Here is a 25,384-nt window from a genome sequence, read left to right on the forward strand (position 1 = left end):
AACGTACTCTCCAAAATCCCCTTGTCGCTCCTTCGCTTCTGAGCCCTCTATTGCGCTCGCCGAACACTTTACATAGACATATGAGGTATGTGCTTACTCGAGAGAAATTGGGCTACAAAAATATCAATCCATTTTCTCCTTTTACCCCTTGTAAAAATAAAAATTTGGTCTACAAGAACATGCGAGTGTAAAAATGAAGATTGTGAATTTTCTTCTTCACTTTGCTGCTATTCCTGTGAAACACCTAAAGGGTTAAAATGTTGACTGAATGTAATTTTGAATACTTCGGGGGGTGCAGTTTTTATAATGGGGTCATTTGTGGGGTATTTCTAAGATGAAGACCCTTCAAATCCACTGCAAACCTGAACTGGTCCCTGAAAAATTGTGATTTTGGAAATTTTGCGAAAAATTGGAAAATTGCTGCTGAACTTTGAAGCCCTCTGGTGTCTTCCAAAAGTAAAAACTCGTCAATTTTATGATGCCAACATAAAGTAAACATATTGTATATGTGAATAAAGAAAAAATTATTTGGAATATCCATTTTCCTTACAAGCAGAGAGCTTCAAAGTTAGAAAAATGCAAAATTTTCAAATTTTTCATCAAATTTGGGGATTTTTCACCAAGAAAGGATGCAAGATACCACAAAATTTTGCCACTATGTTAAAGTAGAATATGTCACGAAAAAACAATCTCGGAATCAGAATGATAACTAAAAGCATTCCAGAGTTATTAATGTTTAAAGTGACAGTGGTCAGATGTGCAAAAAATGGCTGGGTCCTGAAGGGGTTAAAAAAAATTCCGCGGAAGTACCCCTTTTAAAAGGGCACAAATAAATGAACCTTTTTAACAGTCTGATTTTCGTGTTCTCACAGCTGTTAAGCCACTGAGAGTCCAGGACCAGAGCTAGGTTGTTTGCCAGCAGAACTCACATATGGACTTCCTTTCCCTTCTCTGGCCAATCACAGCACTGGACTGAAAAAGATGGCACTGTGCTGGGGGAAAAGTTTTATATTAGTGCACTACTATAGATGGCATGTGGATGGTGTTATTATAAATTGTACAGTCTTCGGCATGCCTTTGTGTGATTTACCTCTGACTATAAGTTGTATAGTCCTTTTATTGTCAATGTAGTGTTGTCTGGCAGCTCCTCTCTTTCCCAAGACAAACACATCATCTCAGTAGGCTTAGCTTAATTTGCTCTCTAAACTCTAGTCCTAGATGCTATGTGAAGTTACCACACTTAACTGACTCTACAGCCTCAATCACCATCTACCTATGTATACACACATATATCTTTATTGGCACATTTAGTGAAAAATTTGGTGTGTTTCTACCATGCTGCCTTGTGCTGAACAATGCCATAGGCAAAGGAGCAGACAGTGAATGAATATCAGGTGCTGCTAAAGTCTGCTGTGAAATGAGAAGTTCTGCAGCAGGTTTGGGTGGGGAACTGGCAGTAGGGCTGTAGAAGGGGAGAAGGCAGGGTGGGAAGACAGCGATGAAGAGCTGAGGGTAGAGCTGGGCGGTATGACCAAAAATGTGTATCACAGTATTTTTGTAAATGATGGTGGTTCCACGGTATTAAACGGTATTTACCCCCCGATCATCTTGTGACCCTTGGGCGCTGCTTCTCTGCATGCTGGGAATTGTAGTACTGAGAAAATGCTTAACAGAGAAGTACAGGACTAAGATCACCAATACATAGTTTATGCGCTTCTGCAGCATTCTTATTTTTACCTGATGTTGGAGTACCCCTTTTAATGGATGCAACAAAGTCCAGTTGTGACCACATTTGATCCATGTTTCTGGAGGAAGGACCTGCTGGGAGCATGAAGATGGATATGCTGGTTTCCAAATAAGCTCTTATCTTATAGTCTTCAAGTTAACATATGAATTCTGTGTTATCTTTACTTGTTTTATAAAATATATTGGTTTCTTTCAGATGACTATGGATGAGAAGTATGTGAACAGCATTTGGGATCTGCTAAAGAACGCAATTCAAGAAATTCAGCGCAAGAACAACAGCGGACTAAGTTTTGAAGAACTCTATAGAAATGCATATACCATGGTTCTCCATAAACATGGAGAGAAGCTATACACGGGACTTAGAGAAGTAGTGACGGAGCATCTCATAAATAAGGTAACCACAGATCCTGATGCAAATGTCAGAAAACCCCTTGGATTTCATCATGTTGAATGACAAAGTGCCTGTGAAAGAATGTTACTAACGAATATTAATGTGCTTTAAGACTGAGCCATAATCAGACTAACGGATTTACTCCCACAGCAATTACTGCAAATTCCTTGAGGTATTTTGGAATGAATTGGGCTAAGATCCTGGATTTGGTATATATTTTAGCAGAGCAGTTTTACTTGGTTAAAAATTTAGAATGAACTTAAAGAAAACTAGTGACACTGACTGACCTTTTGCATTAGGGTCCACTAAACAGCCCCCCCTCAATAGTGCAATACATGGAGGGATCCTTTGCAGCCAGTGAGAAACCCTAAAAAATATGGGACATATATTACAAAGCCTCAAAGCAAACTGCAGCTGGTCATTCCCACCATATTCCATACTGTATCATTGTCAGCCATTCAAACAAGTGGCTGACAATTGAGTGTATGAATGGACTTGCTCTGCCAAAGTGAAGATACACTTAATGAGGATCAATAGTCCTTACCTGTATAACATCCATATGTGCCATATTCACTTGTGTGCAGTAATTATACATGTAGTGCTATCAGTTGAGCTAAACAATAAACATCAGCTATATTATATCAGCACTCCCCCCACTTACCTAGTTTAAATACTCTACCTCTTTCCTATTTGGCACATTAGACAGCACTGCCCATGCTGCTATATACTGTACAGCTGTAATGTATGCCCATTGTGTGCCGAATAGAGAAGGGGTAGCAGTATTTAAACTATGTAAGACGGGGGAGGACAATAAAGCAAATCAAGCAGACAGTGGGGCAGATAGGTTAGAGAGGGGTCAGGACATAATGGTGGGTGGAGAGGAGACCTGTGGGGGAGGTTAAGAGCAGTGGATAAGGAGAGCCATGAGTGAAAATAAATGTGGCCCCAATAGCTCAAAAAATCCTATTAGTAAGATTGAATGTGTAAAACTAGATGGAAATGTAAAGTGTATGTTCACAAATGCCAGAAGTCTAGCAAGTAAAATGGGGGAGCTTGAGGCCTTGATACTGGAGGAACATATTGATATAGTTGGGGTCACTGAGACATGGCTGGACTCCTCGCATGACTGGGCTGTCAATCTGCAGGGGTTTACATTGTTTTGCAAGGAGAGGGTGAACAGGAAAGGTGGTGGAGTAAGTCAGCATGTTAGAAGCGTTATAAAAGTCTGTGTGAACTATTCCATAGCGTGTGATGCTTCTGAGGGTTTGGCTAAAACTTCAAAGGGGAGACAATTCCTAATTTTATTGCAGGATAACTTTATGGGCCAGTTTGTATAAGACTCAACAAGAAGTGATGCTCTGTTGGATCTGGTCATTTCTAGCCATGCAGAGCTGGTTGGGAATGTAACTGCATGAAAACCTTTGTAATAGCGACCACAATATAGTTAGTGTTGGCATAAAGTGTAGAAAACAAAGACAGGTTGGAAGGGCAAAAACATATCATTTAAAAAAGGCAAAGAGCTGCACTTCAGGAAAAAGACTGGGAGGACTTGTTGTCAAATACCGACACAGATGATAAATGGGAAATTGTAAATCCACACTGAATAACTACACAGCTAAATGTATTCCTATGGGGAACAAGTATAAGCGATTAAAACTAAATCCTACATGGCTGACAACTGATGTTAAAAGAGCAATACACAACAAATAATAGCATTTAAAAAATAATAATGAGAGGTCAGCCATAGCATTATATATATATATATATATATATATATATATATATATATATATATATATATATATATATCTATATATATATCTATATATATATATATATCTCAATACATTACAAAGAGCTTACCATATTTATTGGCGTATAACACGCACCCTCATTTTCACAGGAAAATTTGAGGAAAAAAACATAAATGTAAAATAAATGGCTTGGAAGCTCTGAACTATATGCCTCATCATCCCCCCCCCCCCCCCCCCCAACTGATTCCCCCTGCTCCTCAGTTTGACCCCCCCACTTTCCCCGTGCCACATTATTCCTCCCCTTTTATCAACCCCTGTGCCACATTTACCTCCCCTTTTGATCCCCTGTGTGCCTCCTTTCCCCTGTGATTCCCCCCAGCGAATCATCCCCCCCCTAGCGCATCATTCCCCCCCTGCTAATCATTACCCCCATCTGCCTCATTATCCTCCCCCTGCTCATCTTTCAGCCCCTACTCATTATTTCCCCCTTTCTCATAATCCTCCCTCGCTCATTATTTCCCCCCTCTCCCCCTCCTTTTCTATTTTTCATATTCCATTACCTGGCCATGCTCTGGCAGGCTCAGGTAATGCGGCGGTGCTTGTGGGCTGTGTGGATAGTATGATGAGTGACTTCTTCTGCCGGCTTCTCTGCACGGCGTCAGGGACGTCACTCCTCATTCTCTGCAGCGGCCACTGGTCAGAATGGCCGCAGCTTGTTTAAGTTTAGCAGCCCGGCTGTGGCCACCTTAGAACAGTCACCCGCAGCGGCAGCAGGAAATGAGTGATGTCCCTGACACCGTGCAGAGGAGCTGGCAGAAGACATCACTTGTCATACTATCCACACAGCCCACAAGACCCGACGCAAGGATTATATAAAAAATATTAAAATCAGGGGTATAACACACAGGCAGTCTTTTTGCCCAAAATTTAAATTTTAAAAGTACGTGTTATACGCCGATAAATATGGTAATAAAATCTGTAAGGGTGTAATAAAGCAGCATAAATTCAGAATGAAAGGCAGGTGGCCAAAGAAAGCAAAACAAATCCCAAATATATTTTTAGATATCTGAATGCAAAAAAAAAACAGCATGTAGGACCCTTAATATTGGGGAGGTGGTCACTGGCAATCAAGAGAAGGCGGAGCTACTGAATGGGTTCTTTAGCTCTATATATACGAAGGAAGAGGGAGGAAATGTCTCGGGCCAGGCCAGTGTTGGTAACACATCATGTAATGTACTGAGCTGGCTTAATGTAGATATGGTCCAAGGTAAATTAAGTAAAGTAAATGTAAACAATTCTCCAGGACCAGGGGGATTAAATCAAGAGTTCTTAGAGAACTAAGTTGAGTCATTTCTTTACCCTTTTAATATTTTCATAATATTTAGATATTCTCTGGTGTCCGTTATTGTGCTGAGGGACTAGCGCAAGGCGAAAGTGATACCAATCTTCAAAAAGGGCTCTAGGTCTTCCCCGGGTAATTTATAGACCAGTAAGTTTAACGTTCATTGTGGGAAAATTGTTTGAAGGACTCATAAGGGACTACATACAGGAATACATAGGGGGTATAGTAGAAGTGATAGCCAGCATGGGTTTACTAAGGATAGAAGTTGTTGACCCCTAAACGATGCAGGACACATATTTACATCCGGCTTCCGTGATATAACGCGAGGTCACGCGGTGTATCGGGGCGATCCCGGCGGCCAGGACCCGCGGCTAATATCGGACATCACCGATCACGGTGATGCCCGGTATTAACCCTTCAGACGTAGCGATCAAAGTTGACCGCCGCATCTGAAGTGAAACCAAGACCATCCTGGCAGCTCAGTCGGGCTGTTTGGGACCGCCACAGTGAAATCGCGGCATCCCGAACAGCTTGCAGGGCACCAGGAGGATCCCTACTTGCCTCCTGCATGTCCGATCACCGAATGACTGCTCCGTGCCTGAGATCCAGGCAGGAGCAGTCGAGCGGCAATAACACGGATCAATGCCATGTTAATGCATAGCAGTGATCAGTGTAGGAAATCAGTGTGTGCAATATTATACCCCCTATGGGGGCTGTAACATTGCAAAAAAAGAAAATAAAGTGTTAATAAATGTGATTTAACCCCTTCCCTAATAAGTCAGAATCACCCCCCCTTTTCCCATAAAATAAAAAACTGTAAAAATAAAAGATAATGTGATATCGCCACATGCGTATATGCCCAAACTATAAAAAAAAATTGTGTTAATTTAACCGCACGGTCAATGGCGTACGCGTAAAAAAAATAAAAATCCAAAGTCCAAAATAGCGTATTTTTGGTCACTTTTCATACCAGAAAAAATGGATCAAAAGCGATCAAAACAAAAATGGTACCAATAAAAACTTCAGATCACGACGCAAAAAAAATAGCCCTCATGCATCCCCATATAGGGAAAAATTTAAGTTCTAGGGGTCAGAATAGGACACTTTTTTAAACGTATACATTTTCCTGCATGTAGTTATGATTTTTCCAGAAGTACGACAAAATCAAGCCTATATATGTAGGGTAACATTTTAACCATATGAACATACAGAATAAAGAGAATATGTAATTTTTACCGAAAAATGCACTACGTATAAACCGGAGCCCCCAAAATTTACAAAATGGCGTTTTTTCTTCAATTTTGTTGCACAATGTTTTTATTTCTGTTTCGCCATAGATTTTTGGGGTAAAATGACTGTCACTGCAAACTAGAATTGATGGCTCAAAAGAATTAGCCATAATATTTATTTTCAGGTGGAAAATTGAAATGGTTAAGATTTTTAACCCCTTAAGGACTCGTTTTTTCCTCCTTAACTTTGAAAAATTGCAACCCTTTCAATTTTGCACCTAAAAATCCATATTATGGCTTATTTTTGCTCCACCAATTCCACTTTGCAGTGACATTAGACATTTTACCCCAACATTCACGGGAAAACGGGAAAAACAAAAAATCATCGTGCGACAAAATTGAAGAAGAAATGATTTTTGTTAAACTTTTGGGGGCTTCCGTTTCTTCGTAGTACATTTTTTGGTAAAAATGACACCTTATCATTATTCTGTAGGTCCATACGATTAAAATGATACTCTACTTATATAGGTTTGATTTTGTCGTACTTCTGGAAAAAATCACTAAACTACATGCAGGAAAATGTATACGCTTAAAAATGTCATCTTCTGACCCCTATAACTATTTTATTTTTCCACATATGGAGATGTATGAGGGCTAAATTTTTGCGCCGTGATCTGAAGTTTTTATCAGTACCATTTTTCAAAGGATTGGACTTTTTGATAGCTTTTATTCATTTTTTTTATGGTATAAAAGTGACCAAAAATACGCTATTTTGGACTTTGCATTTTTTTTTTACGTGTATGCCATTGACTGTGCAGTTAAATTAATGATATACTTTTATAGTTTGGACATTTGCGCACGTGGCGATACCACATATGTTTATTTATATTTAAAAAAAAAATTTCATGGGAAAAGGGGGGTGATTCTGACTTATTAGGGAAGGGGTTGAATCACATTTATTAACACTTTTTATAGGGGACTATAACATTGCACACACTGATCTCTTACACTGTTCACTGCCATGCATTAACATGGCATTGATCAGTGTTATTGCCGCTTGACTGCTCCTGCCTTGATCTCAGGCACGGAGCAGTCATTCGGCAATCGGACACGCAGGTGGCAGGTAGGGATCCTCCTGGTGTCCTGTAAGTGGTCCCAAACCGCCTGACTAAGCTACAGGCATGCTTTTGGTTTCACTTCAGGCACGGCGGTCTTTGATTGCCGCGTCTGAAGGGTTAATACTGGGCATCGCCATAATCTGTGATGTCCGGTATTAGCCGCGGGTCCCGGCTGTTGATGGCCGCCAGGACCGACCCAATATCACGCTGGGTCACCACATGATCCCGCGTTACATTGCGGGAGTCGGCGCAGAATGCAAATATACGTCCTGCGTCATTAAGGAGTTAAAAACGCTGAGTCCTTAATGGGTTATAAACTAACCTAATTTGGTTGCTGATGTGAGCAGTAGCCTTGGCAGAGAGTGGCTGTCAATTAAGGCCCAAATTTATTAAACTGTGTGAGAGAAAAATTTCGTTATTTTCCCACAGCAACCAATCACAGCTCAGCTTTCACTTTACCAGAGCTGTGATTGGCTGCTGTGGGAAAATCACTCCAGTTTTTCTCAATTTAATTAATCTGGGCCATAGTGTTTTTGGATTTAGCAAAAGCATTTGATACTTTCCCTCATAGACATCTGATAGGTAAGTGGTCTTTGGGTTTGGAAATTTTGGTTTGTAATTTGATTGAAAACTGGCTTAACCCCTTAAGGACCAGTCCATTTTACACCTTAAGGACCGGAGCGTTTTTTGCAATTCTGACCACTGTCACTTTAAACATTAATAACTCTGGAATGCTTTTAGTTATCATTCTGATTCCGAGATTGTTTTTTCGTGACATATTCTACTTTAACATAGTGGTAAAATTTTATGGTAACTTGCATCCTTTCTTGGTGAAAAATCCCCAAATTTGATGAAAAAAATGAAAATTTTGCATTTTTCTAACTTTGAAGCTCTCTGCTTGTAAGGAAAATGGATATTCAAAATATATATTTTTTGGGTTCACATATACAATATGTCTACTTTGTTTGCATCATTGTTCAGCGGGCGCAGTAGAGGGCTCAGAAGGGAAGGAGCGACAAATGGTTTTTGGGGGACATGCCGCATTTAGGAAGCCCCTATGGTGCCAGGACAGCAAAAAAAAAACACATGGCATACCATTTTGGAAACTAGACCCCTCTGGGAACGTAACAAGGGGTAAAGTGAACCTTAATACCCTACAGGTGTTTCACGACTTTTGCATATGTAAAAAAAAAAAAATATTTTAACCTAAAATGCTTGTTTTCCCAAAAATTTTACATTTTTAAAAAGGGTAATAGCAGAAAATACCCCCCAAAATTTGAAGCCCAATTTCTCCCGATACAGAAAACACCTCGCATGGGGGTGAAAAGTGCTCTGCTGGCGCACTACAGGTCTCAGAAGAGAAGGAGTCACATTTGGCTTTTTGAAAGCAAATTTTGCTCTGGGGGTATGCCGCATTTAGGAAGCCCCTATGGTGCCAGAACAGCAAAAAAAAAAACACATGGCATACCATTTTGGAAACTAGACCCCTCGGGGAATGTAACAAGGGGTAACGTGAACCTTAATGCCCTACAGGTGTTTCACGACTTTTGCATATGTAAAAAAAAAAAAATATTTTAACCTAAAATGCTTGTTTTCCCAAAAATTTTACATTTTTTAAAAGGGTAATAGCAGAAAATACCCCCCAAAATTTGTTAGGCAATTTCTCCCGAGTACGGCGATACCCCATATGTGGCCCTAAACTGTTGCCTTGAAATACGACAGGGCTCCAAAGTGAGAGCGCCATGCGCATTTGAGGCCTAAATTAGGGACTTGCATAGGGGTGGACATAGGGGTATTCTACGCCAGTGATTCCCAAACAGGGTGCCTCCAGCTGTTGTAAAACTCCCAGCATGCCTAGACAGTCAACGGCTATCTGGCAATACTGGGAGTAGTTGTTTTGCAACAGCTGGAGGCTCCGTTTTGGAAACAGTGGCGTACCAGACGTTTTTCATTTTTATTGGATTGGGGAGGGGGGTTGTATAGGGGTATATGTAGTGTTTTTTACTTTTTATTTTTTTGTGGTAGTGTAGTGTAGTGTTTTTAGGGTACAGTCACACGGCGGGGGTTCACAGTAGTTTCTCGCTGGCAGTTTGAGCTGCGGCAGAAAATTTGACGCAGCTCAAACTTGCAGCCGGATACTTACTGTAATCCTCTGCCCATGTGAGTGTACCCTGTACGTTCACATTGGAGGGGGGGGGGGGGGGGGACATCCAGCTGTTGCAAAACTACAACTCCCAGCATGTACGGTCTATCAGTGCATGCTGGGAGTTGTAGTTTTGCAACCGCTGGAGGCTCCGTTTTGGAAACAGTGGCGTACCAGACGTTTTTTCATTTTTATTGGGAGGGGGGCTGTGTAGGGGTATGTGTATACGTAGTGTTTTTTACTTTTTATTTTATTGTGTGTTAGTGTAGTGTTTTTAGGGTACAGTCGCACAGGCGGGGGTTCACAGTAGTTTCTCGCTGGCAGTTTGAGCTGCGGCAGAAATTTTACCGCACCTCAAACTTGCAGCCGGATACTTACTGTAATCATCCGCCCATGTGAGTGTACCCTGTACATTCACATTGGGGGGGGGGGGAACATCCAGCTGTTGCAAAAACTACAACTCCCAGCATGTACGGTCTATCAGTGCATGCTGGAGTTGTAGTTTTGCAACAGCTGGAGGCACACTGGTTGTGCAACACCGAGTTTGGTAACAAACTCAGTGTTTTGCAACCAGTGTGCCTTCAGCTGTTGCAAAAGCTACAACCCCCAGCATGTACGGACAGCGGAAGGGCATGCTGGGTGTTGTAGTTATGCAACAGCTGGAGGCATACTACTTTGGCTGGGGATGCTGGTGATTGTAGTTATGCAACAGCTGGAGACACACTGGTTTGCTACTTAACTCAGTGTGCCTTCAGCTGTTGCAAAACTACAACTCTCAGCAGTCACCGACAGCCAACGGGCATGCTGGGAGTTGTAGTTATGCAACCACCAGATGCACCACTACAACTCCCAGCATGCACTTTAGCTGATTGTGCAAGCTGGGAGTTGTAGTTATACAACAGCTGAAGGTACACTTTTCCATAGAAAGAATGCGCCTCCAGCTGTTGCAAAACTACAAGTCCCAGCATGCCCATAAGGGAATGCTGGGAGTTGTGGTGGTCTGCCTCCTGCTGTTGCATAACTACAGCTCCCAGCATGCCTTTTTTGCATGCTGGGAGCTGTTGCTAAGCAACAGCAGGAGGCTGTCACTCGCCTCCAACGATCCTCTCCGCACAGGTCAGTCCCTCGTCGTCGTTGTCGCCGCCGCTGCTGCTCCTGGGGCCCCGATCCCAACAGGGACGCCGAGGATCGGGGTCCCTAGCACCCGGGGTGCACGTCCCGCACCCGCTCACGTCCTCCTGAAGAGGGGCGGAGCGGGTTGCGGGAGTGACACCCGCAGCAGGCGCCCTGATTGGTCGGCCGGTAATCCGGCCGACGAATCAGGGCGATCGTGAGGTGGCACCAGTGCCACCTCACCCCTGCTGGCTCTGGCTGTTCGGGGCCGTCTCTGACGGCCCCGATCAGCCAATAATTCCGGGTCTCCGGGTCACTGGAGACCCGATTGACCCGAAATCCGCCGCAGATCGCTGGACTGAATTGTCCAGCGATCTGCGGCCATCGCCGACATGGGGGGTCATAATGACCCCCCTGGGCGATATGCCCCGATGCCTGCTGAACGATTTCAGCAGGCATCGGGCACCGGCTCCGCTCCAGATGGTTGTGGGGGGCCGGTAAAACACATGACGTTCTCATACGTCATGTGTTCTTAAGGACTCGGAAATGGAGACGTATGAGAACGTCATGTGTCCTTAAGGGGTTAAGGACTGTACCCAGAGAGTGGTGGTCAACGATTTGTACTCTGATTAGTCCCTGGTTATTAGTGGTGTACCCCAAGTTTCAGTGCTGGGTTCGCTCTTGTTTAATTTATTTAGTAATGATATAGAGGATGGCATTAACAGCTCTGTTTCTATCTTTGCACGGAACAGTCTATAGAGGATGTGCAGAAGTTACAAGATGACTTGGATAGACTAAGGCCCAGATTTATAAAACTGTGCGAGAGGGAGGGGTTTTCCCACCGCAACCAATAACAGCTCAGGTTTCACTTTACCAGAGCTCCTTAGCTGAGCTGTGATTGGTTGCTGTTGCTTCTTTTTCCTCTCACACAGTTTGGTAAATGTGGGCCTTAGTGTATCCACTTGGTTCAGGTTCAATGTGGATAAATGTAAAGTTATGCATCTGGGTCCTAAAAACCTGCAAGTATTGTATGTCTTAGGGGGATTAAACTGGGAGAGTCACTGGTAGAGAAGGATCCTGAGGAAGCCACCGTAGCGCGTGGGGGCAAGCTGTCCCCCTATCCTTTGGTGAAACTGTCCTTTATTTTATATTCCTTCATACTATCTATTCCAGAGTCCTTGAGTTTACATATTGTTGTTTATTCTTAGGGCATTTGTCTATTGTTGGATTGAATACACGTTTTTATTGTCATTTGCATAGGGTATATAGTGGTGTAATTTTGTATGTGGTCATATTTTGACTAAGTGCACATATTTATTGATAAACTTGGTAGGACATATTTATACATAATTGACATTTTGTCACTGCACTGTACACTTTATACTTGCTTTGGAGCTATTACTGGTCATTAATGTTCATGCTACTATTACAGGTCCTGGCGTCTTTTTCACTTATGTGTATATGGGACAGTTTTCACCTTTTACCCTATTGAGCGTGAGTTAGGGGGTTGAGGTAGGATTACATTCCTATGCTCTGTGTACTTATAATGGTGGTTGTCTTCCCCCTTTCTTTTTTTGGCAATAAAAATTTACCTATAATTACATGCATATGTGTTGGTGTGCATTACTTATGGTTGCCAGCTTTTTTTTCTTGTGCTATACCTCCAAATAACTCAACACACAGACCTTAAAGGGGTAGTCCAGTGGTGAAAAACTAAGGATAGGGGATAAGTTTCAGATTGCGGGGTGGTCTGACCACTGGGGGCCCCCGCCATCTTGTGTACGGGGCCCCGGATAGCTGGCCAGATCGTGCGGTGGTCAACACACGCTAAGCGGCGACTGAAATGCCCCCTCAATACAAATCTATGGCAGAGCCGGAAGATTGCCGAAGGCAGCGCTCTGGCTCTGCCATAGTTATATTGAGGGTGTGTGTCAGCCGCCGCTTTGTGCGGTAGTCAACACGTCCCCTTCCCGCACACTGTCGGGGCCCAGTACAGGAGATCGCGAGGGGCCCCAGCGGTCGGACCCCCCCCCCCCCCCCCCCCCCCCCCCCGCAATCTGAAACGTATCCCCCTATCCTTACGTTTTTCACCATTGGATTTCTCCTTTAATGTCTAAACCTTTGCAACAAAAGTGAGTACACCCCTAAGTGGAAATGTCCAAATTGGGCCCATTTTCCCTCCCTGGTGTCATATGACTTGTTACTGTTACAAGGTATCAGGTGTGAATAGGGAGCAGGTGTTTTAACTTTGGTGTTATCGCTTTCACACTCTCTACTGGTCACTGGAAGTTAAACATGGCACCATATGACATTAGTAATCTTTGAGAATCTTAAAGAAAAGAATTGTTGTTCTACATGAAGATGGCCTATGCTATTAGAAGATTGCTAAGACCCTGAAACTGAGTTGTAGCATGGTGGGCAAGACCATACAGCAGTTTCACAGGACAGGTTCCACACAGCATAGGCCTCACCATGGCCGACCAAAGAAGTTAAGTGCACATGCTCTGTGTGGCTGGACACAAGGCAGTTTCCAATGACCACTGCCTCTAAGACGACCACTGCCTTGCTTAAAGGTAAAAGTGATGGACTGGCCAAGCAGGTCTCCAGACCATCTGTGGGCCATCCTTAAGCCTTGCACTTTCCCCACCTTCCATTTAAGTGTTAACATAAGTGTGAACTTGCCCTTAAAAAAAACAAACAAAAAAAAAAAAAAAGCCATCAGAAAAACAATGCTAAACCTCTGTTTAACCTATTTAACACCCCCCTCCCCCTGTGCCATTTTATCAGCCCCCAGTGTCATTTTAGAGGTTTGTGGGACTGTCTGCTCCCGCCCGCAACAACCTTATTACCCGCCTGCAAGTTTTTTCTTAACTGGGTCCCGCTGGATCCCAATCCCGATGCAGCGCTGCTCTACTCTGTGGCATGTTTGGCTAATAGAAAGTTATAAAGATGCATTATTATGCTATACTGTACATTTGTACCATACATTTTAAGTGGTCTTTCCTGCTCAGTGATTGACACCAATCTGTGTATTTGGGCATATATATGGACATTTATCAACAGGTTTAGTCAGGTTTTCTTTACTATAATTGTCGCAAAATTGTCGCAACTGCGACTACGCGATTTTTCGTGCAACAATTTGACTGGAAAGCGAGAAAAGCAAGTTTTCCAAAAATTTACTACGTAGTAATAATTTTAAAATTGACTACGGGTAGTCAGGTATTAACTGCGACAGTCGCATCTGTGAAAAAAAAAAGTCGCAACAGGGTTAAAAATTGATTAAATTTAGTCCAGCTCAAACATGGAGCAGAAAAAGCTACTACCAAAGTAAAAAAGGAAAAATTGCTTATGTGAAAGAAAATTATCAACAGGCTGAAACCAGGTGATAAATAAAGTCACACATAAGCAAAAAAAAGTAAGGAAAAAAATACATAAGCAAACATTGATAAATGTCCCTCATTGAGAGCTGTCAAATATTGAGAAGGGCCGCCTACTTGACTACTCAGAATGTGCAGTGTTTTCCATAACGTAAGCTATATACCAGTTTACTCCTGCTGTAGAACGTGATGCCTGCAGATTAGACTGCACATTTACAGGGGTATGGAAATCTTATCGCCCAATACGCTGGGCAGGTGAATTTTTAAGGCATTTAGCCCGGCTTCTGGCAAAGAGAACAGCCTGCGGATGTTAAAATGCACAATAATTCTCCAGCTGTTGCTAAAACTACAACTCCCAACATGCTGGTAGTTGTAGTTTTTCAACAGCTGTAGACACACTATTTGAAAAACACTGCTCTACAGCTATAAATGGAATGGACACATTAGTTATCTGCTATAAGCAACTTTATTAAGTATGGACCTATAAAAAGCATGTCGTCACAGAACCAATTAAATACAGAATAAAGAACATACAGGTAAAATACATGAAGAGATAGCAGCAACTGTTATACAAACATCTCTGGAGCTCAGGTGGTGGTAATGGCTAGTTAGGGTATGTTCACACTGAGGAATTGAGCCGCAGTGTGAACCCCTAACATTGGTGTCAATGGGTCTTTTGCGGACCCGTTAACACTGCGGAATGTCAGCGGCTGAGATTTACACCACTGAAATTGATCTGCGCAAACAATGAACCTGTTCGTACTTTGCGTGGAATTCTGAGCGCACTGCTTGGCTGTCAGTGGTGACTGTGCAGGGCTGTGTGGTCTTACAGACGAAGGATTTCTGCTGCTATAATTCCGCTCAAATTACCCTTACATACCCTTACAGCTCTATACAGGGTCTCGCACTAGAGCAGTGTTTCCCAACCATGGTGCCTCCAGGTGTTGCAAAACTACAACTCCGAGCATGCCTGGACAGCAAAAGGCTGTCCAGGCATGCTGGGAGTTGTAGTTTTGCAACATCTGGAGGCACTCTGGTTGGGAAACACTGCACTAGAGGTATACACATTCTGGGCCAGATATGACCCATGCATATAGCATACATATAATAAAGTGCAAGTGCCGCAGCATCAATGGTAATACAAGCTATACATGAGAACTATCGGTGGTCAAGAATGCGCATGCACCCGAAATGCGTCCAGCTTCAGTAGTGTGGTCCCAGTTAGGTGATGTGCATCGTCCTGTATCATGGAATTTTAAATGGCTCAAAAGCTGGATCGTATTGCTTTTTTTCTCATGGAATGTGAGAACAATACCCATATCAGAAAGGCAAATCAGGAGCACCCAGGAAGGCCCACCCCTACGCCGTTTAGGAACACCTTCCTTCTTCCCCACCATCCATTACACTTTTTCTATTAATAAATAACTTACTTACTATATTATTTGAAATTATTTTGTGTACCAGGAGTGGAAGTGGATTGTCGTGAGGGACGTGTAAATTGTGCTCCCGTTTTTGTCCCTTGGACAAGTAATGTTTAATTTTTTATTTCCACATCCCTGCTTTTAATGACAGGATTCCGTTAAGTGTTCAGTAGCATCTCTTATAATGGCCCAAATCTATCAATCTAACAGACAAAATCGGTCTGGCTTTGCCCATAGCAACCAATGACAGCACAGCATCTATGTCCTCAAATTGCTCTGGTAAAATGAAAACAGAGCTCTGTTCCGTTATGGGCAAAACCAGACAGATTTGGCTTCAGGTAGATTGATAAATCTGGGCCAAATGTTGTGAAATTGGTGAAAACACAGGTTATTTAAGTTTAGCTGTAAGTGAATGTATTTGCCATAGCTTTAGGCTCATTCCCACAGACTATACGGGTAAGATCCTTGTTGTCTTTGTTCTGTTCTCATCCACACTAATATGAATAGAGAACTGACATGACCTTAGATCAGTTTCCCAACCAGGGTGCTTCCAGCTGTTGCGAAACTACAACTCCCAGCATGCCTGGATAGCCGTGTTTGAGGACTTTTTGTTAGTCGGATGTGTAAATAAAGAAGTGGTAAAAGGAAAAAGTAAAGTGCTCTGCGTGCGAACTACAATGCTCAGAAGAGAAGGAGCGCCATTAAACTTATGTAGAGCAAATTTGTTTGGCACGGAAGTCAGGGGGCATGTGCGTTTACAAAGCCCCCCCTGTGGTGCCAGAACAGTGGACCCCCCCCCCCCCCCACATGTGACCCCCATTTTTGAAAGTACAACCCTCACAGAATTTAATAAGGGGTGCAGTGGGCATTTACACCCCACTGGCATTTGACAGATCTTTAGAACAGTGGGCTGTGCAAATGAAAAATTAAACTTTTCATTTTCATGGACCACTGTTCCAAAAATCTGTCAGACACCTGTGGGGCGTAAATGCTCATTGTACCCCTTATTACATTACATGAGGGGCGTAGTTTCCAAAATGGGGTCACATGTGGGGGGGGGTCCATTGTTCTGGCACTATGGGGGCTTTGTAAACACACGTGGCCTTCAATTCCAGACACATTCTCTCTCCAAAAGCCCAATGGTGCTCCTTCTCTTCTGAGCATTGTAGTTCGCCCGCAGAGCACTTTACATCCACATATGGGGTATGTTCTTACTCAGAAGAAATGGGGTTACAAATTTTGGGGACTTTTTTCCTATTTTCCCTTGTGAAAATGAAACAGTTCGGGTAACAATCTGTTTGGGCATGCTGGGAGTTGTAGTTTTGCAACATCTGGAGGCTACAGTTTAGAGACCACTGCTAGGCAACTCACCGGCTTCCGTAGTTTGCACCGGGGAGCCAGCTGCACGTCATCGCTGCCTGCTGTCACCGATCGTCGATGATGGTAAGTGACCCTCCGGCACCAGTCACAGGACAGTTCCCCCATTCGGCCCTGACTACTGTGGGTGGGCAGAACGGGGGAACCAAACCCCTGTGATCTTGGCTGCAGCACCCCGCTGTCATCACTGCACAGTGCAAACTCGCTCTGTGCATAATGACCGGCGATACAGGGCCAGAGCATTGAAGTCACGGCTGAACCCCACCCATTTTATAACTTGCTGGATGTCCCAGACCTTACAAGCCTGGTAATTGACTACTTAGGGGCACATTCACAGTGTAGGGTCCATCCCAATGAGGTCAACTTATCGTGGTGGGATGGTACACAATATTTGGCCAAATGGTAAGCGTAGTACCTCAATTTTTCATTATAGCAATATAGCATTTCATATTTCATCTAGATCTTTGTGCTAGCAGTGTGCTGCTGTATTATATATGTGTGTGTGTGTGTGTGTATATATATATATATGTGTGTGTGTGTGTGTGTGTATATATATATATATATATATAATATGAGAGATATACACACACGCTAGCACAAAGATACAGATATATATGCTAGCCCAAAGATACAGATATATATGCTAGCCCAAAGATACAGATAAAACATGAAATACTATATTGCTACAATTCAAAAAATGCAAAAAAAAAGGTACTTAGCTCACAATTTAGCGGCCAAATAGTTTGGACCATCCCACCACGATAAGGTGACTTCATTGTGATGGACCCTACACTGTGAATATGCCTCTGTGTAATCAGTTTAACAGGCTTGCAAGGTCTGAGACGGCCAACACCTAATAGAGGCGGGTGGGGTGCAAGAGCCAACGTGGAGGCAGCCACTCCCCCATATGTATAACACAAACAAGGATAAGTTGGCCAGCACATATCAATCCCTCAGCCCCTGTACTACTACCCCCAACATGGAACAGACTCTGTTCCATAATGAAGGTAGTAGTACAAGCATTAATGTAGCCTCCCGCAGCCAGGAACTACTTATGCCGTTATGGAAAAAAGTCTGTTCCATGATGGGAGTAGTAGTAGTCCCAGCTGCGGGAGTCTGTAGGTGGATAACTTTTCATACTAACGGACCTTTTGCATCATTTTGCATCCTTTACTAGTATGCTCTGTTTAGGAGGCAGTGACTGAAGACAACGGCCGTATAAATGTAGCCTAAGGTTGCGTTCACACGGCCGTCTAGACCCGTTCCGTTTTTCTCCCATGAAAATTTAAAACTGACTTAAAAAAAACGGACAATAACAGATGCGAACAGATTTTATCCATTTTGGATCCGTTTTTGTTCAGTTAATAAACCCCAAAAAAATTATAATTTTTTTGTTCTGAGCATGCTCAAAAGTAAAAACGGATTGAAAAAACTGATGCAAACTGATGACATTAAAGGCCCATCCATTTTCCATAGACTTCAATGTTAAATTTACTGTATCCGTTTTTTTTGACAGAAGAAAAAATACTGCATGTGCCATTTTTCTGGTGTAAAAAAAAAGGAAATGAGTGCAGACGGATGCAAACGGATTGTAAAAAAAATCCCATTGACATGAATAGGATTTTTTTAAACCCGTTTTTAATCCGTTTACAGCTTGCAAAAAAGGAAACCAAGCGAGGATAAAAAAACAGGGACAGACGGCCGTGTGAACGCACCCTAAGATGTGTACAGTGTTTGCCACACTATAACTGGCCATACAGAATACTACTACATATGAACCCAGCCTATGTTGCAGTAATTGTGTTCATCTACTCACTGTAATATCTTTCACTTGATAGTGTGAGATGTCAAGAGCTATTATTGCCAATATCCAGCCTTCTCTGACTTCTGCTGCTTGAAACATGTGTCCTCATTATTGGAAAAGCCAATTGCAGCTAAGGAAGAGCCCAGAAGAAACTTTGAACTCTACTTTTTGAAAAGGAAATCTTTAGATATTGGTGGTTCCCTAGCTTTATACACTGCTCAAAAAAATTAAGGGGACACTAATACAACACAATGCAACTCCAAGTCAATCACACTTCTGTGAAATCACACTGTCCACTCTGGAAGCAACACTGATTGACAATCAATTTCACATGCTGTTGTGCAAATGGAACAGACAACAGGTGGAAATTATAGGCAATTAGCAAGACACCCCCCAAATAAAGGAGTGGTTCTACAGGTGTTGACCACAGACCACTTCTCAGTTCCTATACTTCCTGGCTGATGTTTTGGTCACTTTTGAATGCTGGGGGTGCTTTCACACAAGTGGCTCAGGTAGTGCAGCTCATCAAGGATGGCACATCAATGCGAGCTGTGGCAAGGAGGTTTGCTGTGTCTGTCAGCGTTGTGTCCAATGCATGGCTGCACTTCCAGGAGACGTGGAGGAGGCCGTAGGAGGGTAACAACCCAGCAGCAGCACCGCTAAATCCGCCTTTGTGCAAGGAGGAACTAGAAAGACAAGGAAGAGCGCTCCATAGCGTAATACCGCAGGTACAGGGTCCAGAGGATAAAATAGGGAATGCCCTTACGAGATGTGGTTGTGTGGACTCACACACAACAATGGTCAGCGTGGGTGAGGAACAAGATCTGGCGTGCAGCCTTCCCATCCAAGCAATATAATGGCAGCAACAAGACTTCTGGAGGTGATGGGATTCAGCGGCGCTGGTCAGGAGTAGACACGTCATGAAGTGTCTACTCCTGACCAGCGCCGCTGAATCCCATCACCTCCAGAAGTCTTTGTGCAAGGAGGAGCATTGCCAGAGCCCTTCAAAATGACCTCCAGCAGGCCACAAATGTGCATGTCTCCACTCAAACGGTCAGAAACAGACTCCATAAGGGTGGTAAGAGGGCCCGACGTCCAAAGGTGGGGGTTGTGCTTACAGCCAAACACCATGCAGGACGTTTGGCATTTGTCAGAGAACACCAAGATTGGCAAATTCGCCATTGGCACCCTGTGCTCTTCATAAATGAAAGCAGGTTCACACTGAGCACATGTGACAGACATGACAGTCTGGAGACGCCATGGAGAATGTTCTGCTGGCTGCAACATCCTCTAGCATTACCGGTGGGTCAGTAATGGTGTGGGGTGGCATTTCTTTGGGGGGGGGGGGGGGGGCGCACAGCCCTCCATCTGCTTGCCAGAGGTAGCCTGACTGCCATTAAGTACCGAGGTGAGATCCTCAGACCCTTTGTGAGACCATATGCTGGTGCGGTTGGCCCTGGTTTCCTCCGAATTCAAGACAATGCTAGACCTCATGTGGCTGGAGTGTGTCAGCAGTTCCTGCAAGAGGAAGGCATTGATGCTATGGACTGGCCCACCTGTTCCCCAGACCTTAATCCAATTGAGCACATTGCGGACATTATGTCTAGCTCCATCCACTAACACCACATTGCACCACACACTGTCCAGGAGTTGGCGGATGCTTTAGTCCAGGTCTTGGAGGACATCCCTCAGGAGACCATCCGCCACCTCATCAGGAGCATGCCCAGGCGTTGTAGGGAGGTCATACAGGCATGTGGAGGCCACCCACACTACTGAGCCCCTATTTGATTTGTTTTCATATTGCCATCAATTCTGACCGAATTCATATTGCATTCATATTCCCATCAATTCTGATCAAATTTCCCCAAACCATCAGAGATCCACCAACATGTTTCACAGTAGGAATTGTGTCCCTTTCATCATAGGCCTTATTGACTCCTCTCCAAATGTCGCTTTTACGATTGTATCCAAACAGTTCAATTTTAGTCTCATCACTCCAATTGACCTTGTGCCAGAAGGTTTGAGGCTTGTCTCTCTACTGTATCGACAAATTGCACTCCTCTAGGAAGCTGCGCATGGGATGTACTTGGACATTCCAAAATGACAATGATCCAAAACACAAGGCTAAGTCGATCTGTCAGTGAAACTTCTGGAGCGGCCATGTGACAGGAGGGGGGATAATGTGCCTGGGGAGATGGGATATGGGGAAGAATGTGCCGGTGGCGGGGGGTAGAGAGAGAATGTGACGGGGAAAATGTGATGGGAGAAGATGTGACCAGATTATAGCAACATTTGATCAGGGTTCATCAGCCATGAGGGAGATACTTAACAAGTATTGGAGTATCTTAAAAATGGATCAAGATATCAATGACACAGTCTCTGACTTTCCACAGATCACCTTTAGGAGAGGACGCAACATTGGAGACATACTTAACCATAGCCATCTGACATCAGATAATTCAGCAGGTTGAACCTGGTTGGAAAGGATCCCTTGCTGGGAATGTGAGAGAGGTTAGATTTTTTTGGCTTAGAAAGATTATATCCATCAGTGAGAGGTGGGGATTTTGCGGTTATTGTTACAAAAAGAATGTCGATGGATACATGAAATGGGAATGATGTCCCCTAGAGGACTTAATGATCAACTTAATGTCTCCTGCTTTCTCTAATGTAATGCCCCTATTCCCCATGTCTACAGTTGTAGATATTAGTATATTGTATATCAGTGATGTGACTCACCAATACGATGAACTGGAGGAAGCAGGGATGTGGAAATAAAAAAAAAAAAAAAAAAAAAAAAAAAAAAAAACTACTTGTCCGAGGGACTAAAGCGGAACACAATCTACTTGTTCCTCAAGAAAATCCACTTGTCCTGGTAGATAAAATAATTCCAACCAAAATAGTACGATCCCCCCCCCCCCCCCCCCCCCCCCCGCTAGACCACCAGGGATGGATAAAAGATCCTTTAGACACTGCTGTCAACTTTAACAGCGGTCATCTAATGGTTTAATAGCGGCCACAGCGATCGCAGCATGCCAGGCTATTAGTGGCGGGAGAGCTGTGGCTAACTCCTTTTACACCCGAGGCAAGCCCAGAAGATTGCCCCCCCCATCTACAATTTTTCCATATACAGGGATGAGGGTAATCTTGTGTGACATGATCTGTAGTTTTTATCGGAACTTTTATTAGGAAAGGGGCTTATTCACATATATACGCACTTCTTAAAATATTTTAATCGCTATTCTTCAGTCTTCATATTGACTTGTATATGGAGTCTTGATTGGAAAACACTGAACGCCGCTGTGTTACTGGGGGGGAGTTGTAGTTTTGGTTCGTGTCAGCTGCAGACCATAGGATGTGTCAAGGAATACTGGGAATTGCTGTTAGTAACTACAACACCCAGCATGCCCTAATACAGCCTATGGCTCTGCAGCTGACCCGAACCAAAACTACAACTCCCAGCATGTTACACTTTATAGTTCTACAGTTTAGGTTATGGTGCAACATGCTGGGGGTTGTAGTTTTGGTGTGTTTGTGTGCATCCGTGGGGCTCTTGGTCGGCGGGTGAGTATGATATTATACTCAATTATGCTGTGGAAGACATATATATGGGTGGCATTTTTTTTATCGATTCCTATCTTAACTGAAAATTTAGCATCCCTTTAGTTGTGGTTGGATGCCTAGAGTTACTGACCAGTGCCACCATATATGTCTCCAAGTTATATCATTAGTTTGTCCAGGATGAGTTATCAGATGTTATAACATTTATGCTATTTAGAATAATCATCTGATTGATAATAACAATGGTTGTTTGAGTTTTCTCTATATGGGAAAAACGTATTAGTCTCTGCCATACTTACCATCATGTATAAGTTTTGAAACGGTGTACAAGATTTGAAACTTAGAGCCTAAATCATATGATGCACATAATTTGCACATGAATCCGGACGGAACTTTAGCACTACTTACAGTGAATTCAATGCTGACGTAGTTGGCTGGCGACAGGATATGATGTCAGATGCCGGCTCCAAGAGTGAGAGCGCTGAGTAGCTGTAGTTAACACACAGCTCCCCGCCACTGCGGGTATGCGCTCCACCGTGGAGAATCTGACCGGCAGTGTAATCGTGAGTAAGCTGACAAGTGGCATTTTGTACCATGATCTTTTCTTCCTTAGGTACCTTGGAACAATGAAAGTGATGGGGCATTTTCTTTTACAGGTGTTGGATCTCCTATGGCCGTGAGTGTGACAAGTTGCACTATATTTGTAGGAAGGGATCTGGAGATGTGTTATTCATAGCCCTCCTTTCTTTTATGTTCTTTATTGTAGGTACTGGAGGACATCGCTACTGCTGTATGAGGGTTACTGATAGGGGCTGCCATACCCCAAGTGTACCTTGTTTCTGACCACATGTACCCGATTTCTGACTAAATGTATGAGTATTGCTGCAATTCTGTTTAACCTATGAGTTGCTGTATAGCCTTTGGCATACATATAAGTATCATAGCAATTCAGTTGAGTCAGTAGCTTGCCACGTATCCATTGGCATACATGATTGCATATGTAAACATTAGAATTTCCTTGGATTATCCAAACTAGATATCCCCTGAGGAAGCCAGTTAATATTGGCAGAAACATGTTGGAATTTGGCTATTGTTGGATATCTCTAGGGTTGTGTAACTATGCTTCATCATTGGTTTTATGACGGCCATTTAATTATTATTTGGTTGTGTGCATTTGAGCACTGGATTATTTTTGGTGATTTATCTGGTGGAATAAAAGTTAAGTTTAAGGTACCTCCCCCCTTTTATCATTTTTTTGATAAGACATTTAAGATAAAGAGCCTCATCTACAACTACCACAAAAGACTTCAAGCTGTCATTGATGTTTAAGGGGGCAATACATTGTATTAAGAACTGGGGTGTGTAAACTTTTGGTCATCGTCAATTGGGTAGTTTGTGTTGTGATTATCCTTTAAAAAGAGTAAACACAAGAGTAAAGAGTTGTTACACAATAAATGGCTTCAGCCAACCACTAACCATAAGTGGAAACAGTTTTTGTATTATCATTCATATTATTTGAACAATGGTTAAGAAATCATAAATTCTGCAAGGGTATGTAAACTTATGAGCACAATTGTGTGTGTGTATGTGTACATCTCTTCAGACAGGCCTATAACATTCTTTAATTGGCCTAAACATATCCTCAACATTATCCCCACACCTCTTGTTTGAATAGTTATTGTGTAATATTATGTCTGATACTTGTCTTTGTTTGTACCCCATAATTGTAAGCGCTACGGAATCTGTAGGCGCTATATAAATGATTATTATTATAAATAAATTATTATTATTATCATATATATGTATGAGCCTTCCCAAGCATAGCCTCTCTGCTCTGCCATATATAACATTCTGATGCCCTTACACTGCCTATGGACATGAAAACTTCCATTTTTAGGGTCTGTCTACACGTTCAGTATCCTACGCAGATTTAGTTTACATTGGAATCTGCATGTAAATGCTAAAGTGAAAAATGTACAGATACCTTGTGGGATTTTTCATTGAGCTACATTTTATAATGTGTTTTCTTCTTGTAGGTTCGAGATGATGTCTTAAATTCTTTAAATAACAACTTCCTCCAGACACTTAACCAGGCTTGGAATGATCACCAGACTGCCATGGTAATGATTAGAGATATTCTCATGTACATGGTAAGTGACTCCAAATCAGAAGGAACATCAATATAACTGAAAGGAAATTGGGAGATGTGCTTGTAATATAACCGGTTATCACATAATATTTTAATATATTATCATTAGGGAAGATGCAACTTGCTGTATCTAAGCAAATGTGAATAACATCTCTTCGGATATTAAACAATAATTCCGGGACCTTAATTTATCTGTCCATGGGACTGCCTGGATGAAGCCAGTCAGTCTTCAGTAACTTTCTTTCCTGATCATACATGACTGTAGTGCTCATATAACATGCCAGGTCCTCTTGTGAACTAGTCTATAACATGGCTTAGCATGAGGCGCCTTCTCAGGACCCTCTATAACCATATACGGTCTAGGAAGAGGATGCAGAAGAAGGAACAAGGTCACATGGCTTCTTATGAGCACTATGGAGCACGGCAAGAGCAAATTTTCCCATTTGTCCAATCTTTACAGAGGCATCAGTAATAAGATGTCTGCCAATACATGAGATAAATGGAATTCATAAAGTACTTGGGGGGGGAATTAAGATTTAACAAACAAAAGGAAATCTGCTGCTTCCTAGACAAGCCACGTGTATATAGCCGTATACAATGCTTCTTTTCCACGAACAAGTGTCTCTAAGGTTACTAGTACTATTATATGCCAACAGGGACTCTGCTTTGGGCATCACATTTGTGACAGTACTTGTGTGTATGGGAAAAAACTACAATTATATTGTATGCTTCCATATAAAAGCTGTGCATATGTTGATGTGCTATAAAGGACTCCCACATATATAAACAAGAAATCCCGTATTTTAGTTGTAGCATGCCTGAAGTAGTCTCCTGAAGACACAGCTAGTGAAGTGATCTCTTG

At 42.8% G+C, this 25,384-nt stretch overlaps 1 protein-coding gene across 2 annotated transcripts in view; it reads left to right on the plus strand.

Moving 5' to 3' along the window:
• Nucleotides 1–25,384, plus strand: part of CUL3 (cullin 3) — an 85,572-nt gene that overhangs the window by 29,681 nt on the left and 30,507 nt on the right. For both annotated transcript variants that reach the window (XM_056564888.1, XM_056564887.1), the window contains exons 2-3: nucleotides 1,943–2,140; nucleotides 24,410–24,523. In XM_056564888.1, coding sequence (XP_056420863.1) covers nucleotides 1,943–2,140; nucleotides 24,410–24,523 — 312 coding nt within the window. The remainder of the gene's footprint in view (nucleotides 1–1,942; nucleotides 2,141–24,409; nucleotides 24,524–25,384) is intronic.

Source organism: Hyla sarda, chromosome 3, assembly GCF_029499605.1.
Source record: "Hyla sarda isolate aHylSar1 chromosome 3, aHylSar1.hap1, whole genome shotgun sequence".
In the NCBI taxonomy this organism is placed as follows: Eukaryota; Metazoa; Chordata; class Amphibia; order Anura; family Hylidae; genus Hyla; species Hyla sarda.